Source organism: Phoxinus phoxinus (genome assembly GCF_949152265.1).
Source record: "Phoxinus phoxinus genome assembly, chromosome: 4".
In the NCBI taxonomy this organism is placed as follows: domain Eukaryota; kingdom Metazoa; phylum Chordata; class Actinopteri; order Cypriniformes; family Leuciscidae; genus Phoxinus; species Phoxinus phoxinus.
The window spans coordinates 36646166-36664807 of NC_136879.1; the positions used below are offsets into that span (position 1 = coordinate 36646166).

An 18642-nucleotide genomic window follows, 5' to 3' on the forward strand; every position below is an offset into this window, starting at 1 on the left:
AAAGAAAAAAAAAAGAAATCCTTACTAAAAAAAAAAAAACGCGAGAAAATCACCAGAAGTTACCGCGAGCAAAATGGCTGGTTTCTTTTAAAAAAACGTGAAATATCTGATTTCGTTTGTATCTCCTTGGTAGGCCTACAACATTAATTTTACAAGAAACAATGTCAAGCTTGAACGCACGAGAGAACTCGATATGATGCCTCGACATAACACGGGACGACACGACAGGTGGGCCTCTGCCAATAAAACAGTTTATTACACTGTTTATTAAAATAAAACTGTTAAGCTGCCATTTTGTATGACCAATAAAACGATCACACGTGTTTATGTGTAGAACTATAAGTTACCCATAGGCTAGCAGTTAATTTTTCATAACAATCAGAATTATAAAAACTAATTGAGTTATTATCTTCATATTCTTTGAATTTAGTCCTATTCTTCATATAAGTCTACACTTCATTTCCTCTGACATGAAATAAAGATATGAAACATCAGTGGGGTGAAGCAAACTACAAAGAAATATCTCATTTTAATTATAGGCTACTGCAGATATCAAAAGCATGCCCTGATGGAGAGGAAGGATTTGCTTGAAGCACCACTGCCATCTTGTGTAAAAGAAAAAAACAACGAATCATTCTGCAGCATTGTCATGTAAAGATTATGCAAGGTGGGTATAATGTTGTAAAGCATTTCACACATTTAAGTTATGGAGGTGTTAAAGCGTGTTAACTATCTTAAACAGGAGGTGAGAGACATAAGCTGGTAACAACACATTCATGTTTAAAGGAACACTCCGACTTTTTGGGACTTTAGCCTATTCAACTTATTCCCCAGAGTTAGATAAGTCCATACATACCTTTTTCATCTCCGTGCGTGCTATAAGTCTGTTTGACGCACCCACCGCTAGCCTAGCTTAGCACAAAGACTGGATGTAAATGGTTGCAGCTAGCATACTAATCCAAATAAGTGACAAAATAAAGCAAACATTTTCCTATTTACATGTTGTTACTTGTATAGTCACAGAGTGTACAAAAAACAAAGTCACATGAGACACAGACATATTTTAACCATATAAATACTGGGAACTATATTCTCTGAAGGCGAAGCACTGCTGCTTGGGCGGAGTGATAACCGCAGCACCTGAGACGCGCCGTGGTGAGGAGCAGAGAGTTCGTTCAGAGCGCGTCTCATGTGCTGCGGTTATCACTCCGCCCAAGCAGCAGTGCTTCGCCTTCAGAGAATATAGTTCCCAGTATTTATATGGTTAAAATATGTCTGTGTCTCATGTGACTTTGTTTTTTGTACACTCTGTGACTATACAAGTAACAACATGTAAATAGGAAAATGTTTGCTTTATTTTGTCACTTATTTGGATTAGTATGCTAGCTGCAACCATTTACATCCAGTCTTTGTGCTAAGCTAGGCTAGCGGTGGGTGCGTCAAACAGACTTATAGCACGCACGGAGATGAAAAAGGTATGTATGGACTTATCTAACTCTGGGGAATAAGTTGAATAGGCTAAAGTCCCAAAAAGTCGGAGTGTTCCTTTAATGAACCTATAAGTGGCTATAGCATTTGAATAAGTAATATCAATTGGACTTTAATATGCTGAGACCATTCTTGCACGATCCATTTAGGATTTTATCAAATAAGATGGTGCACAATAAAAATAATAATAATTTGCTATAGAAAATCTAACTGAAGTTTTCATTTAATCTTTTTCATGAATTGCAAAGCTAGGTTTTTAACCTCATATTTTGAAAAATGCTACAGGTTGTATTTTTCCCTTATTGTATGTGTATGTATTATTCACAATAATGTGAATCTGAAATATCAAGAGCTCTCAATCAGGGGCTCGTAAACAAACTGTGATAGAAATGCTAACTAGCACGGCAAATTTGGTTAATAAAGACTGTTAACTAAACTAGTGTACTAAATAAAAAGTCAGGATTGCAGTTCATTTCTAATGAAACAAAAGACTCTGAACTCGTCAAATGAGGATGGAGACGTCTTTGGCCAACAGATGGTGCCATAACTTGAGAAGTGTTACACCCTTTTGTTTGCCAGTTATATAGTTCTAATGAAATTGTCGTACATGGACTTATATCCCTTGTGATAAACAGATGGTCTTTTTTTATGTTTTGAGTTTTCTTAACACATGCTACACATTGAAATCTCTGCTACTGATTAAAACAATAAAAACGCAAAGAAGTTATTTTCTTTAACAGACATAAAGACCAGCTTTATTTTGTCCAATGACTTTATGACCAAACAAAACTTCCATCCAGTGCCCCTGTAGTCCATAGATTTAGGTGTGTGATTCATTACTAGCAAACAGACAATAAGTATCAGTTCTTGAAATAGCAAATGTAAGAAAAAAACTGAATGTGGCTCTCACTTCTTTGTTTTTTCCGTACTGCAAACAATGTAAAGAGTAAGCATATAAATTACAAAACATAGTTTTTTACTCTTGGCTGATGTTTCCCACATAAAATTAATTTAAGACTACAACTAAATATACGATATTTCATTAGCTTAATTTATTTTAACTATTTGTTGTTTCCCAGTGCAATTGGAAATGTCTGATTCCTAATTTAATTCTCTATCCTAAACCAATGTAAGGCAATAGTGTTACAAAATAATGTTGTGTATAGTTCCTGTTTTCATGTTGTGCTCCTTTTTTGATGAACATGATAATTTGTGTACTGCAACTATAACCCATTTATACTAATACATCATACAGCTTATTTTGCAGTTTTACCACCTCCTTCTCCTTTTTATCACTGTTTTACATACGCATAGTTTTCCATTTCTTCCAGAATACACCAAAAAGCCACTTATTCTGTGAAGTATAAGTATATTCATTCAAACATTCACCTTGAGAGAACTGTAAGCCATTGTTTTAGATAAAAAAAATTCTAACATTGCATGCAGTCAACAAACAATAGATGAACAAACAGTTATTAAAAAAATATGTAGACAGATTGTCTTGGTTGCCACTGTTGCAGAATGTTTCATATATAAATTTGTCTTGACCCTAAAAAGTATTTTTCCACATAAAACACATATATATTATGCCATTAGATACAAAATATCAATCCAATTGGCATTTATTTGTAAGAAAAATAGCACAAGCTCAGAAATCATAGATAATTATTATTTTTTTAATTTAGAAAACAACCAAAGATTCTATTTAAAATTAAGACTTGGTTGTAAGTGGAATATGTCCGTATAGTTAATGTGATGAACTACACCTGTTGTCTATGTGAACTTGAGGGGAATGGACTTCATACAGCCACTGTGACAGCATTTGATTAAAAATAACTGCAAAATCACTGAGTGAAGTTAGTTCTAACATCATTTGTTTGCAGATGCCACTAGATTTTATATTTTGGTGTCTCATGCAAAACACATGCATTTTAAGTGTGGATAAAGCATTCAAATACTTAATGGGATCACTGTATGCATGTAATGTAACTATTTAGTCTGTGACATATTTAAACAAATTGGCAGAACCCCCTGAGATCAGCTCTGTAACATATTATTTCAACTTGTTAATATTGTCAATCAAACAATGCCCATGTTAAAGAGTAAGAGGTCCAAAGTGTATCCATACATTAAGAAAACTTTTTTTGTTGTCGTTGTTTTATTTACAGGGAACAGTAACATAAAACTCTGAGGCATAGTTTTGTTAATATATGATTAGAAATCCATTCTGTTTTCATTACATTTTGGAGATAAGGACACCCTTAGATGTAAACTAAGGCCATCTTTAGATTGTAAACCTTAACAGTTTGCAACTGTATACATGTCATCCCATCAAGCGATGTTTTAAAAGGGTCCATTAGCTGGTTTTGAGGCAAATATTTCAGGATTAAAATGGACATTTCATGTTGATAGCGTCCTTTGTCAATGCCATACTGAAAATTCAAAAGTGATTTTGTCCCAATGTAATGTAGAGAAAAAGAAAATCTCTGGCTTAAAGAGAAGAAAAGCTCCCTCTGTTGTATCCGTTTGCCAGATCATAGGAGACCGGCGGTGTGGAGCAGTCTGTGAAGAAGTTTGAAAAGGTAAGTGCGCATGGCGAGCTCTGTTCCACAGGCACGCTGCCAGAAAGGTCCGTGTGAGTATAAAGATTTGGCTGTACTGGTACCGTCCGCATGTCTCCTGACTTTTTGGGAGTGTCGCTACAAATGCCCCAAGGCTCGGTGTACAAAAACCCACCAGTTACAAAATGGTGGGAGTCATATGGCTCGGGGCCCATGTTCACCTCCTGTTGAATCCTGATAGGTGCGGTGTGGAATAGATCCTGCTCCGAGACCATGTTGCTGTAGTCGGGTCCAAGAAGCTCCAAGAACTCTGCCGCTTCCGGAGTCCCTCGCTCCAGGTCTTTAAGCGACATGCCAGACGTGGATGTAACTCTGGAGCTGTTGGCTGGCTCCGTGAAAAAGGATGGAGGAAGGTTTCGATGCCGCAGCGGGGGCTTCTTGGCCCTCTCTCCTCGTACATCCTTCGCTGGGTTAAAGAGGGCAGCCAGACTCTTGCTTTGCAGGTTGGCCTGTATCCCTTCCTTCTTGGGTGGTGTTTTGCTGGAGAAGTTGCTTGCTGGGTTTTGGGGCGAGCCTTGCTTCTTGCACGGCTCCTGAACCGGTGTGGTCCCTGGCGAGATGATACCCGTGCACCTCTTAATCTGCTTCTGTAGGTACTTTCGGTGGTTGACCTTCCTCTTGGACTTCACAGGTTTGTCCAGTGCAAGTTTGATGTTGCTGGAAGCCGAGTCGATGAAGCTAAGCAGGTCCCTAGTGGGCTCCCTAAAGTCACCCTCACAGTCCACCTCCCCCAGGAGACCCCCTTCCAGACCCTTTTCCATCTCATAATCCATGACCGAGCCAGGAAAACAGAAGTTTAAGAACTGAGAGTTCATGATGGCAGCCTGAACAGCCATCTCCTCTCTCTCTCTCTCTCTCTCTCTCTCTCTCTCTGCCACAAGCACAACACCTTCACGCAGGATGTATGCAATTGTCTTTTAGAGACCCTAAAGCATATTTATAATCTGCATTTCCAGGGTGGTTTGCTAACCCTTGGTCCTGTGCAGGACACCCTTACAGTTCGTCTGCACTCTGTCGAAAGCTGGAATTTGGGGGAAGGGAGGATTATTTTAGGGGGCAGGGCCAATGATGTCAGGACATCAAAGGGGAGGGGCCGAGGGACCCTGGGACTTAACTCTTTGCTCACGCCTGACCACCTGCAACTAAGAGGGATTTGTTTGAGGCATCCCACAGAGTAAAAAGACAATAGCCTCGGGTTCATCTGTCCTGGTCAAGTCTTCTTGTATATGTCTACGGGAATATACACATTGTATGATATTAATTATCTGAGAGCAACTACATTGGACTGCCCACAAGGAATCTGAATTACTTTGATAGATTTTAAGACAGAGTTTTATTTGCTAAATTTGATTTCATCTTTTGAAATGGACAGAGCTTAATAGGTTGTAAGTTAAACACCTGACTCAAAATTTTAGCACATGTATGATCAAATAGCAAATGTTTCCAGACACAACAATGTATGATAGTTTATACTTTGTTCAAGTTAGCTTAAACAGATAGTGTGAAATAAACTCTGAAACACCTTATTTAAATGATTATCAAAATAATTTATCCTATGTACTGATTTTTTTATTAGTTGTGGCATTGTGACATTTTATTCCCCTTGAGATTTAAAAGTCTCATGCAGTGTGATCTACTTTTTTTATTCTCTTCCTTATGTCCCACAAAATACACCTCTTGAATTTGAATGCATATGTTGTATAAACTTGACCAAACCTTCCGGACATGTGCATTTGGTCCTTGAACGCGTAATTAGAGATGCATGCTTTGGGACAGGTACTGTTTGTTTTTCTACATGTTCTTCTAACTTCCTACAACTATCTTAATCTGTTCGTGGTGGAAGTTGATTTCTCGTGCATTCCCGCACCAGTGGGAATTTTAGCCTCTGCCTGACAACTATTATAGGCTGCCTTTGACATACAGCCCTACATGGTCTAAATAGCTTCTATTCTTCCTCGGGCAGTGAAAGGGATCTTTGTGCCAGAGATTCATTAAACTGCACCTCACAGCCCCTTCGTAAAATGAGGCTCAATAATGAACAGTCGATTTAACTAGAAAAGCTGCCGGAGCTGTTAAATTAAAGGGGAATAAAGTGCAGTTCAAGCCCAGTGTGCCAGAAGAAATGTTGACCTTAAGAAATCCTGGGTATGAGTGAAATAGCCGCTGTAAACAATTCAGCATTTGCAGGAAGTTTCTTGGCCAGCAGTGAATACTGAAGAGGGATCCAACACTGGGACTTTCGTTGGGGTACGAACGGATCCTGATCGCAGTGAAAGCACTTAAAGGACGTCTCTCTGGTTTATGGTGGGCTTAGAAAGAAAACACTTGAGGATGTTGGGAGTGTTGGAATGAGGAGAGTATTGATATCAAAGATAAAGTTTGATTTAGTGTTTATCTCAATCAAATAGCTCAGAAACAAGGATTTTTGCTCATTGATACAGAATGTTTTTGGCCCAAAGCGTTGAAATTTGACTTCTCAAAAACATTTAGTCGAAATCCCATGTATAGTTTTGTCCCATCTTTCTTTTGAGAGCCCGTAGATTTGTGTAAAGTCAGTTCAGAGGCACTTAATCTGATCCAATTCCAATTCAGTCCACTAAACTTTACTTTCCCAGGCATTAAACACGTTTATAGAGGACCTTTTTTATCGCATCCATTTCACTTAGCATGTTGTGAAATCACGTGCCAATGGACTGTTTCTGCCATACCCTTTTTCTCTCTCACTTTGAGAGGTTTTCCCAGGGATTTTTTTTTAAATTCCCACCCCATAAGTGCATTTTAAGGTGAGACAGTGAATCATTTGGATGTTGGAAAGGGGGAAAAAAAGGAGAAAGTCTAAGCGCTTTTGAGAGAGGGGGACCATCGAGAGTGTTATTATCATGTAAATTGTGATGTAGAAAAGAGACAGTGAAACTGATAGCAGTGATCTAATTATCTGTAGCCCGGCTCTAGACCCGGTCCTGAATGGGGGTCCCAGAGAAGCTGCCATGGCCTCACAATAAAACTGTGTACCACAATAGAAAAATAGCAACAGTGTAAAAACAAGCTTTTTATCGTTCTTTTTTTTTTATATAGGATTCGCCTTCACATTTCCGAAGTTAATGCTATTTTAAACCACACCAAAGTCCGTTTCCCTCTCACAGAACAGAAGTGACCACTATGATATTTTTAATTAAAGGGATAGTTCACCCAAAAATTACTCAACCTCATGTCGTTCCAAACCCGTAAGACTCGTTCACCTTCAGAACACAAATGAAAATATTTTTTATGAAATCTGAGAACTATCTGACCTCATCATAAACTGCAACGTAATTACTTTCGAGGCCCCCAAATGACATTGTTAAAATAGTCCAAGTGACTACCTGTCAAGTGGTTCAACCTTAATCTTATGATCGACGAGAATACTTTTTGTGTGCAAAATACCCCATAAATAACGACTTTATTCAACAATTTCTATTTTTGTATAAATCTTATTGGAACAAGGGAATGGACAATTTAAGTTTATGTGTTAATATGTTTAAATTTAAGTTTAAGATTTATACAAAATGTTTTATAAAGCTGTATGTTTTTTCTACTCATTTAAAACTCTTAATTCATAATGTGAACAGGATTATTAAATTCAATTTGATAGAATTTTACTATTAATCGAAATGCATGAATCTTGAATGCTTTTTTCTTTTCTTTTTTTGAGTGCATCAAGTCCCTTGAATATATACGTACTTGTCCCTTTAATTTTCCTTTTTCAACAAGCCCCCCTCTTTCTTCTGGAGCCTAATTTTGGCACTGTGACATCACCAGCCTAATGGCTGATATTTTCTTCTCTTCCCGCACAGAGCTTTTGTACATGCTAGTCATTCACGTTTAAGGGCTTGACGCACTAATTCCGGAAACAAGTTTCTATGGCCACATAAAGGCCAGAGGGATCAAAGAGGGTGAGGACTAGAATACTGACAGCAGAAAAAGGAGAAATGCTTGTGTGACGTTAAAGAAAAGAGGCCAATGATATTCCTAAACACTTTGTAAAAGTTGGACAACTGGAAAGTCTATTTTACACTGTCCGTCCAACACATGAAGTTGAAAATAGTTCAATGACATTTGTTTTGGCACTGTTAATTCATTGATTTATTTATTTTTAAAAATATATTTTGCAAATCAAATAAATTTGACTTTATGTGGACCTTAGTTCGGCAGTCTGTGGTCACTGCTAATGACACTAGAGTCAGAAATAATGACACAATTGTACATTTCTGGGTGAACTACCCCTTTAAGATGTAAACAAAATATTTTTTTTTCTTGTTTGTTACAACACTTGACACATTTAACATCATTAAATTAGTTTTTTTTTTTTAAATGGTGATAAAGATTGCACTGACGTACTTAAAGAGATTTATTAAATGAGAGTGTTTCATTTCATTAAGTTGAACATTCTTGCCATTGACCCAAATGCATATTTGTCTAGACTAGAGCATCAGATGATGTGGTCATTGCATGACAATAAATATTTTTTTCTTCCAGGGGAAAACACTAGTGGAAAACAAGCAAAAGAAATCAACAAGGTCAAACTAAGTTGAACAAACTCAGCAGGGGGAAGAACAAATGAGACGGCCGAGGGAACAACATTCATCTTTCCGCTTTCGATTCACGTCCATGGAAAGCTGCTTAAGCAAACGGACCATTGAAAGTGAGTATTGTTTGGTTATCGTTACACACCGCGCACCCCGCCCTCCACCCAGGGAATTTACAAACTCAGCACCCACTCTTTTTTTAACCCCATACCCCCCTCCCCGCAGACACCCTTTCCATGCTCTCCAGTACGACAGTGGGTTACACACACACATATTTTCCCATTGGTGTGTGTGGTCTCAGTGTAACCACAACACATCCAGAACTAAAGACTCTCGGTCAGCGAAATACTAGCAACATATTTGATTGATGAAACTGTCAGGTGAGAAGAAAGGATGTTTAATGGCAACAACAGGGTCCTTAGAAAAGTGCAATTGTGTTTAAACCCCCCACTTACCCTTGATGCGTGTCTACATTTGTATGTTGTAAGTAACCATAAGTTTTTCAGAATGGATTCTATAGATTGTGTTCTCTCTACATTTTTTTGTGACGTGTTAAGGGTTTTTTTCCGCTTGAACATCCAAGTGAACAACATCCAATACATTTGGTAACCAGAAAAATATAGTAACGGTCATCTATATAAATATTTACTGAGACTGAGTTATTCCAGAAACATACACTAGATCTAAACAAACAGATCTAGAAGTCATAAGTGGGAAAATTTTGTTAAAATATCCCACTTCCGACAAAATGTCCAGCTGTCTTGGGATACTTCTCACTTTACAAGTAGGATTTCCAACCCTAATTAGACCTTGAGCCTAATTTATAAAATGCTAATGCATTTTATGTTGAAGACTAAAACATGAAAATATCTTGAGCTTGTGAAACCCTATTTCAAGCTTTAAACTAAAAACCCATTAAAAAAAAAAACATTGACTTCAGGACAATGGAGCCAGAAGTTCTAAAATGAGATCTCGTTTATGGGTTTTGGCCTACAAAATCCTGCAGCACAATGATGTACAAAATCATGTCCCTGCCAACATTTTTTCTTATTTGAGAAGCCGTTACTCTCAGATATAGTCACAATGGGGAAGGCGAAAAGTGTGTTTCGTTTTATTCCTGAGACTATTAACAAAAACTCTTTTATTATACAAATGTCATTAAAAATGTCTGCAAATTTAAACAACTTTTTTTTTTTTTTTACCATATTGTCACTTGTTTATGGGTTCACAGAGATCATCGCCCCCCTAGTGGCAAACCATTGAAATTTCTAGACATTTCTAAACGATTATGAAGTAATGGCGACTCGTTAACTGAAATCACATGACTTTGGCAGTTTGTTATGTGCTCCGAATCACTGGTTCAAAACAAATGATTTACAAATGTTTACGAAGCCAGTTTCGAAAAGCATCCATCTCTAAATTTACCTTTGAAGTTACTTTCAGACTACATAGAAAATAACCAAAAAAACTAAGAAATGAACGCAGAACACTGACCTGTTCATATTTCAGGGAGCAACACAGTGAAAATCATTATCCATCACCTCAAACTCATCTATTCCTCCTCATGACCTTCCCCAACCCCACAACACAACCTGCCCTGCACTCTGGCTGTGATATTAATAATAATATTAGCAGGAGGCAGCTCAGCACAGAGCAGATGATGTCTACGCACCACAATTTGGAGAAGCAGGAGCTGCCAGCGAGTGAATGCAGGTCTGGTGGAGTCCTGCAGGTCCCGGCATGGGGCACAATCTCTGTGTTTTACACCACATGCCTCCCGCTAGCTACTTTATTGCTCGTTTTCTGTCTTTAGGCTTTCATTAAATCACACTGGAGCAGCGTTTGTGGAGGAACAGGAAATAGGACGGGTACGGTAACTTCCGTTCATATGCATTTATTCTGTGGAACATGTTCATGCATCATTTCCAATTAAAAAAACAGTTCCAAATTAAGACAGTAACACTAGTACAAACAAGAGTGTAAACAGTTTGTTCAGAAAACAGAAGACTTGTGGTGATTTTGTATGGACAATGAAAATAACATTGATCACTGGTATTAGGTCCAGCTAATTTCAGTGACTATTTGATTTCTGAATAGTAGAAATTAGCCCTATAATTTAATGTTGCAAATTAATAAAAGGAATAATTTACCCATAACATAGAAAATTCTGTTATCATTTACTCACAATTTCGTTGCAAACCAATTTGATGGGTTTTGTTTCTGTGGCTCACCAAATGAGTTTGAAGAATGTTCACTTTTATACAACAGAAAGCTCCAAAAAGAACAATAAAACCTGCATAAATGTTGCCCACATGACTATATTTAACATTTTTGAGAGAAAAACATATCGAACAGTATATCGGTTTTCACTCAGATTTCAAGTTTGGTTTTTGCATATCTCATAAACTATCACAGCACGTTACATTTGGAAAATGTAGACACATAATACAGGAGTCATATGGAATATTTTATGCTGTCCTTTTGTTTGTTCCTAGAGACAATTTCATTTTGAGTCCCATTGAAGAAAGAAAGTAATACAAGTTCAAAACTACACAAGGGTGAATAAACGAGATAATTTTCATTTCTGGTGAACCATTCCTTTGAAATCAGTTAAAAACCCAAGCTGACAGCAAATATGAATGATTATTATTGCTACAATTTAACTTTGAGGCTTTGGCAAAAGACACCCTGAGTGGTTTTGTAGGCTATTTGGTATTTTCTGAAACTTTACGTTCCGCCAATTTTGTCCGAGAGACTCTAAACAGCAACAAATGTAAAATTGTAATGGCGAAATTCTTGGCTTGCACACACTCAAATAAAGAAGAACTTCCCATCCACTCCCCAATAAAACCATTTTAAGTACCAAGGAAGAGACCACTAACTTTGGCACACAGCAAACAAAAATGGTTCATTTCGGCGTTCTTAAAGTCCTCTTTTCATTTTCGATCAAAAGCTGCCTGTTTGATCCACTGCTTGAAGTAGTTTACTTCCAGCTCCCGTGTTTTGATGACAGACTCTGGGTCAAACTCGTTGTTGTAGCGCAGATCGAGGTGGTGAGCACCTCCATCAATCATAATGGCGACTAGAGATTTGGAAAGACTCTTAGTAACTCCACCGCTCATCCATGGATCAAGATTTCCATTACTGAAAAAGAATACACTTAGTAAGTTAGGTTTAGGTCTCATTACATGCAAAGTGAGATATTTCAAGCCTTTATTTGTTATAATTTTGATGATAATGGCTTATAGCTTATAAAAACCCCAAGGTTTTCATAAGCTGTAAGCCATAATCATCAAAATTATAACAAATAAAGGCTTGAAATATCTCAACCAAGGGCTTCATTAGTTGCACCAGGTTTGCTTAAGCTAGAACACATGAAATATCTGAACTGGCTAGGTTTGTTGAGTGTCACGTTGCAATTGCGGGTTATAACGTCCGAATTGTGAGACATAAACACAAATCTGAGAGAAAAAATAATGTTCAGTTCAATAAAATGTACTATTTTTATTAGTCTAAATAGTTCAAAATTCGCATCCGAAAAAAATTCGGATCAGGTTAGATTTTCTGTGTTTTTCGGATCCGTAGCAAGTATTTTGAATTGTGTTTTGACAATTCAGAACTACCGAATCACGAATATGAAAAAACGCATTTGAAAAATTTCGGACTCAGTGTGCAACGACCTTAAGTTGCGTATTTTTACACTGAGTATTGCACCATTAGCTCAGCAACATGCTAACATAAAACTATTTAATCATGGTATGAAGTAAACATTCAGCTGAAAGTGAAGGCAATGCTCAATATTATACAAACACAAGATGTCCTACCTGAAGATGATGTTGCTGTGAGCACTAATGTTTCTCCCACCATATACAGTTTCTGCCCAGTCTTCCCGTGGTCGCACTCCAAACTGGTTGTAGCACTCGTCAGAGAAGGCCTGGAAGTTCCATGGCTGTGGCTCAAACATGTCAACGATGCCATCTGTGCACATTGGCATCACCATCTCTGTACAGCTCTGCACAAAATGACAACCAGTGTTGCAGTAAAATACTTTGTATTGTATTGAAATGTATTACAATATTGTCTTTCTCTCTAAAAAAAGTAACTAATTGTGGTAGTTACTTTTTATGTAAAGTAATGTGTTACTTAAGCATTACTTTTTCTCATCTGGGCTGGGCTGTTCATTTGCTTATTAATAACAAAAAAAACTATTTTTAGCAAATGTAAAGGCCCTTTCACACCAAAAGTGAAATTAATTAACCGCAAACTGAAGGAGATGCAAATTCACACGTGTACAGTAGCTCAAATAAACCTTTCAGGACTGCAGAAGAACAGGACGCAGGAGAAGAAAGTAAACACTCTTACTTCAGCAATAAAACAAACAAATAATGAAACACAAATGCAATGTTTATCATTTTTAAGTAATTTTTGCTTATTCGTATGGTTGAATTGGATCATCGAAGGTCAGCAGCAAAGACATTGGTTAATGAAGTGAGATTAAATACATAAAGTGCATTTATGTAATTTAACATATTTAATTATTGCAGTGAATGCATGCTCACATTTAGTCTAGAACTACAATAACCACCATGTTTACACAGCGCACACAACGTCTCTGCACTTACTCCCGATTTCTCTCAACAAGGGGACAAGTGAGTTGATCTTTCAATAAATGGGAAAACATTGAAACACTTATTTGAAAAAGTAACTCAGATATTTTGTTGTACATTTAAAAGTAATGTGTTACTTAAAGTAATCTGATTACTTTTATTGCTTCTTTTTTTATTGTTACTTGCAATGCGTTACCCTCATCACCGACAACAACTCATCATGCAATGCTATCACTTGAACAGAAAATAGCTTTTAATATGTACTGTGATCATATAAATAAAACTATACAAAAAATACGTAAAAACACTACAAAGGTATTCGTTGTGTCGCAACTGGTGCACTAAACATTTATGCACTTTTACTATGCACTATGCACTCACCCAAGTTCCAAGTGTATGAATATTATAAGGTTATTTTGTCATTTGACATCAGAGTCTAATAGCTCCGCCCCCTCTACTACGCAAGGACTCATTTTTATTCTGGTTCATTCATTGCATCAATCAAGTATTTAAAGTGTACTTTCTCTTCTTGGAATTTTCCATGTGAAAATTGTGAATTGTGCATAAGTACATGAATTGCATCCCACCTATCATAGAATTAGTGCGGCTCAAGTGTTATATTTCCTACAATAAGTCCTACGATAGTTTTGTGAGAAGAACAGACCAAGTGTGGCCAAACAGACCAACATCTTCTAAGAAATTGCAGAGAAAAATATTTTCTGTGAATAACACATTTGGTCTGTTCCTCACACAAAACGTCATTTGATTTAACACGACTTGGAATACAGCTCAAAAAAACACATTTTGTAGTGTGTGTATTTTTCAACAGCTTCTTTACATAATTCATTTCTATGAATGATAAAAGACCTGCATCAAAATTCGTCAACAATGTGAAACAAATCAAAATAAAACAGAATGGAATTACTTATATTAGTAAATGTGATCATCTTAATATTTTACCTGGTAAAACCAGCCCATGATGCCCAGATCCCCAGTAGCGGTTTGTGAGGTGTTGAGACAGACTGCATCTCCCGTGTAATTGTAGTAAACTCGTACAGCTTGAGAGATACCATTCAACAGCTGCTTGTCTGATACGCCAGTGTCAAAGTGAAGATTCCTGCAGACCACCTGAGAATCAGAAAAACACATGTAAATTATCTCAGAACAAACAGCTGGCTTTGTGTTCAAAGAGATGACAACGGTTCTGCTTCATTGCATTGCAAAGGGGCACATTACAATTGCGATCTGCAAACGAGAAAAGCTTTATCCGCACAAAGATGTTCCATATGTTCCAGTTCTTTTAAAACAATCTTGCTGTGTAAATCCCCAATGCAGCGTTTTCTGTGGGATCATCTGATTTGCATGTGAAATTGAGTGAAATGGAAATCCACTGGTGTGGAATTGATCAACATCAAGCTGGAACAACGTAGTAAGAAGAACGTCACTGTTGCACTGCATGTGGAATTGTCCTAAGGTGCAGGAGTTTTAGAAAGAAGTCATTTTACTCATTTCTCAGATGGTATCTGTCAATCTCCCGATGAGACCAGAGATTTTTCCTGAGAATATGGTACATTGTAGCAGCACTCGTAGATTCATTGACGTGTATACTTCAAGCAAAGCGTTTAATGGCTATGTATTGGAAGAAAGTGGAAAAGCCACCTATTGTACAGTGGATCAATAATATGTCCTTTTGTTTGTCGATGGAAAAGATTACATACATTTTGAAAAGTGAATTGTCTTTTTTTAAGACTATTTGAAACCCTTTTTGTCCTTTATTTCACAATCTGATTTTAGTAATATAGTGAATTATGTAGAAAGAGATAAGATAACTTGATTCTCAAGCTATTTTCAATCGCATATTATTACTACTAAATCATTAGTCATTTAATCATTTACTATTTTTCCTAAATTACCCCCTCTCATAGCATGATTTGCTTCTCTTGTATGCATGATTATTTCCAACTCTTCTTAATGTGTAGCTATCCTAATTGACCTGTGCCTGTTTTTTTTTTGTTTAAGTTTTTTTCCTCTTTTTTATTTGTTTATTATTATGGAAAAAATATCTAACTTTTTTTTTTAAGTAGTCAGAACGTTTTCAAAGACGAAAAACCCCTGACAAACAGATCAAGCAGATCAATATTTGTTGAATTCTTAGTGTTGCCACAAGGGACGCTACAGAGAGCATTAAAGTTCAATTTTGTAAAGGCATGTAATAGATCTTATTGTGAACAATACATCCATGTATATGTTTAATGTAAAATGTCATCATCAAACTTCTCTCAACTGACGCATCTCAGACAATCATTGAGTCCACTTAAACCCTGTCCCTACAAAATTGACTGCAAGTTCACATACATTTTTAAGTGTAATGCCGGCACCTAAAAATCTTTCGATAATCCATTACACTCGAATGTTCGTCACAAAACAGAAGAGAAAAGATCTGTAGCTACTTCTGTTTCATCACAACCTTAATGTAAACCGTCTCCTACAGCCTTTTTTCACGTTGAGTTCAACATCTGTGATGGTGAGGCAACAATTTGTATGTTTGCTAAATGTAATAGCAAAGCTAGTTTCCTGAATAATTCCTGCATTATTATCGTGGCACAATTCTGGAAAAATAGAGAAGCACGTTTTGTTGTTGTTGTTTCAAATAGAGATCACGATTCTGAACAGACATGAGACAACTAAACAAAATAACATATCGGCCTAATTTACTAGATTAAATGTTAATTGCTGCAGTCTATTTAAAATCTTTAATGATTTTTTTTTGTAATCGGTTTGAATGAATGATTCAATGACTCACTTATAAATACTTATTTAATTACTGGGCGAATCATCGTTTTTTTGAACAAATCTCTTGAATGAATGATTCAATGACATACATTTTTAAGTCACTTGTCGCCACCTACTGGCATAATAATGTCATTGATACAATCGTTATTTGAAGCACTAACTTACTTTCAGATGGATTTGCTTCCGTAGACATCAGTGTTGATATCCAAGCTACAAACTTTTATCCCAGTGCTTCGATGATAAATTGAATATTTGTAAACAAGAAATATTGATACTGTATAGTTGAAATGACTGTTTGTGAAGCTGTTTCGTACCTATACATGATAACGACTCTTTCTGGCTCAATGGCAGCACCATTGCCATCGGGAACTCCCAATCCCACAGATCCCAATTGATATGACTGGATTTCAAATGTGAAACTTTGCAGAGAAATAGTAAATGTGACCACAACTTTACTCATGGTGTGAGATAGTTGCGGCACGTCACACACATAACATTTAACGTGCCGATATCTGTCATGTCTGACTTCGAGTGGGTTTGAGAAGGTTGTTGCTAACCTTTTCTTCAGAGGTGGTGGTCTGTGCGCGAGATAAGCTATACGCATGTCCGAGCAAAGATTTATACTATGACAAAAACAGCAGAGGCTGTCCAAAGCACCTTCTTTCTGCTTTTCAGATGGGATTAGGCTTACACATTCATCTCCAGCAACAGATTTCCCACTCCTAAGCCTTCAATACCCCCTTCTCGCAGTCACTCACATAATCACATTAGCTTTGTCATTAAAAAGCCTCCTCTTTGCACCCGCTGCCTAAACTGCTTTAACCACCCATAGGGGTTGCATACATTATCAGATTTAAGGGGAGAGAAAAAGAAAAAATACTCAAAAGTAAACCAAGTCTACGCACTCTGCATATTCATAAGTGCTAGAAATAAGCTAGTTACCAACAAAAAAGCACAGAAGATAATGTACCTAAAAGCTTCTATAAAATAACTAAACTATTTCATCAAAAATCAAAGCTTTTGTGATTCAAATTCCCAGTACTATGCGCATCTCTGTTTCCAAACCTACTGAGCTCCCTGAACTCGACTGTGTACCGCGTCTGGCAGCCAGACACTATGCCAAACAATGTCTATGCCAGACATGACGAGTATAGACAGACAGCTTTGTTGTGTCTGCTTTAGTCTTTGTGACTCCAGTTCAGCGTATTTATTTAAATATGAAACGAATACAATTCATAGGTAAAAAAAACTATTATTTCAGCATGATATCCACACTACACACACAAGAGAGACAATTGACTTCTAAAGAAGCATAAATACACACCACAAACAAATATTAGGTAATAAATAGGTCAGTTTTAAATGGTTGAAACGGGGAACTATTTGATCCAATACTGTTCAACACTAAATGAAATCCAAGTATATCTTGAGACATTTTTCTCATCTCGGTCTGCCATGATTGTTTAATTCATTCTGGCCAACACAATTCACTTCTGCTTGCCTTTCCACTGTTGTCCCACTCTAAAAAATGCTGGGTTGTTTTAACCCAATTTTGGGGCAAATATGGACAAACCCAGCCATTGGGTTAACATTTTATATACAATTTTGGATCCAACGTTTGGGTTTGTCCATATTTGACCCAAAATTGGTTTAAAACAACCCAACATTTTTTAGAGTGAACCAGTCCGCAAATAGATATTCAGGCATTGCTTTAGCGAGCTACTGTCGCATTAAGTCCGGCTTCATCTTGCATGTAATGCCAACTTTTTTTTCTCGTTGACTATCCTCTTTCATTCTGAAATACGGCAAATATGAAAGTAAAATGCACAGCGGATGGCAAGTCAGGTTATTATTTTTTTTAAATGCTCGTAGTCAGTTCATAGCTTTAGGAGAAGAGTGTAAATTATTTTCTTGTTATACACGCTAGGGCTCCTCATATTCATTTCTGTTTGCTTTGTAAGATAGATTTAATGAATGAAAACGCAGAAGCCTCGGGAGTCTTGACAATAAACATGTTTTCTGTCCACGCCACCCTCTAACCAAAACCAAACAAAAACCTGAACAAAAGCTCAATTCTGAGGGTGAAAGAAAACAGAAGCATTATGAATATGAATGAAGCTATTTGCATAATGATGTGGACGGGTACAACAACTGACTTATTATGAGAGGTGACTCAGCATTAATGAGGAATTCATAGAGTGAGAGTGATTCAGACCGAATAGCTGAAATCCAGCTGCTGGAGAATAACTTTATTGTTCATTACTTTTGTGTGTGTGTAATACTTTATTTTAGACCGTGTAAGTCACATTTTACAGAATCATGAATCAAAGAATCATGCCATTTATGTAAAAATTATATTAATTTCAGAGTGGGAGAGGTCTAGCAAAGGGCCAGTTCTAGTGCTCTAAAAATACTTAAATTATAAAATATATATATATATATATTTTACCATGGTAAAAACTATTTTCTTTGGACATGTATCACATAAATACCATGGTACAGTATATTTGGTGATGATTCTGTAATGGTCTATTTTACATGTATGCACTTGGCACACGCTTTCATCCA

At 36.9% G+C, this 18642-nt stretch overlaps 2 protein-coding genes and 1 long non-coding RNA gene across 4 annotated transcripts in view; 1 reads left to right on the forward strand and 2 right to left on the reverse strand.

Moving 5' to 3' along the window:
• LOC306996999 lies at positions 1–10578 on the forward strand. Of its 2 annotated transcripts, XR_013797232.1 has the most exons (5): positions 44–228; positions 540–667; positions 8625–8790; positions 10184–10387; positions 10488–10578. It is a non-coding gene; the product is annotated as an uncharacterized lncRNA (long non-coding RNA). The 2 variants fall into 2 exon arrangements; XR_013797231.1 differs by lacking the exon at positions 10488–10578 and having other exon boundaries at positions 1–228; positions 10184–10357.
• fam181b (family with sequence similarity 181 member B) lies at positions 2078–5528 on the reverse strand. Its single transcript, XM_079609966.1, has one exon. It carries the CDS (start codon positions 4943–4945, stop codon positions 3980–3982), a length of 966 nt encoding a protein of 321 aa, XP_079466092.1. The 5' UTR covers positions 4946–5528; the 3' UTR covers positions 2078–3979.
• Positions 10537–18642, reverse strand: part of prcp (prolylcarboxypeptidase (angiotensinase C)) — a 21766-nt gene continuing 13660 nt past the window's right edge. Inside the window, exons 8-10 of the mRNA XM_079609956.1 lie at positions 14242–14409; positions 12499–12686; positions 10537–11818 (exon numbers count right to left, since the gene is read on the reverse strand). Of these exons, the coding sequence (XP_079466082.1) occupies positions 11611–11818; positions 12499–12686; positions 14242–14409 (564 nt within the window). The 3' untranslated portion in view covers positions 10537–11610. The remainder of the gene's footprint in view (positions 11819–12498; positions 12687–14241; positions 14410–18642) is intronic.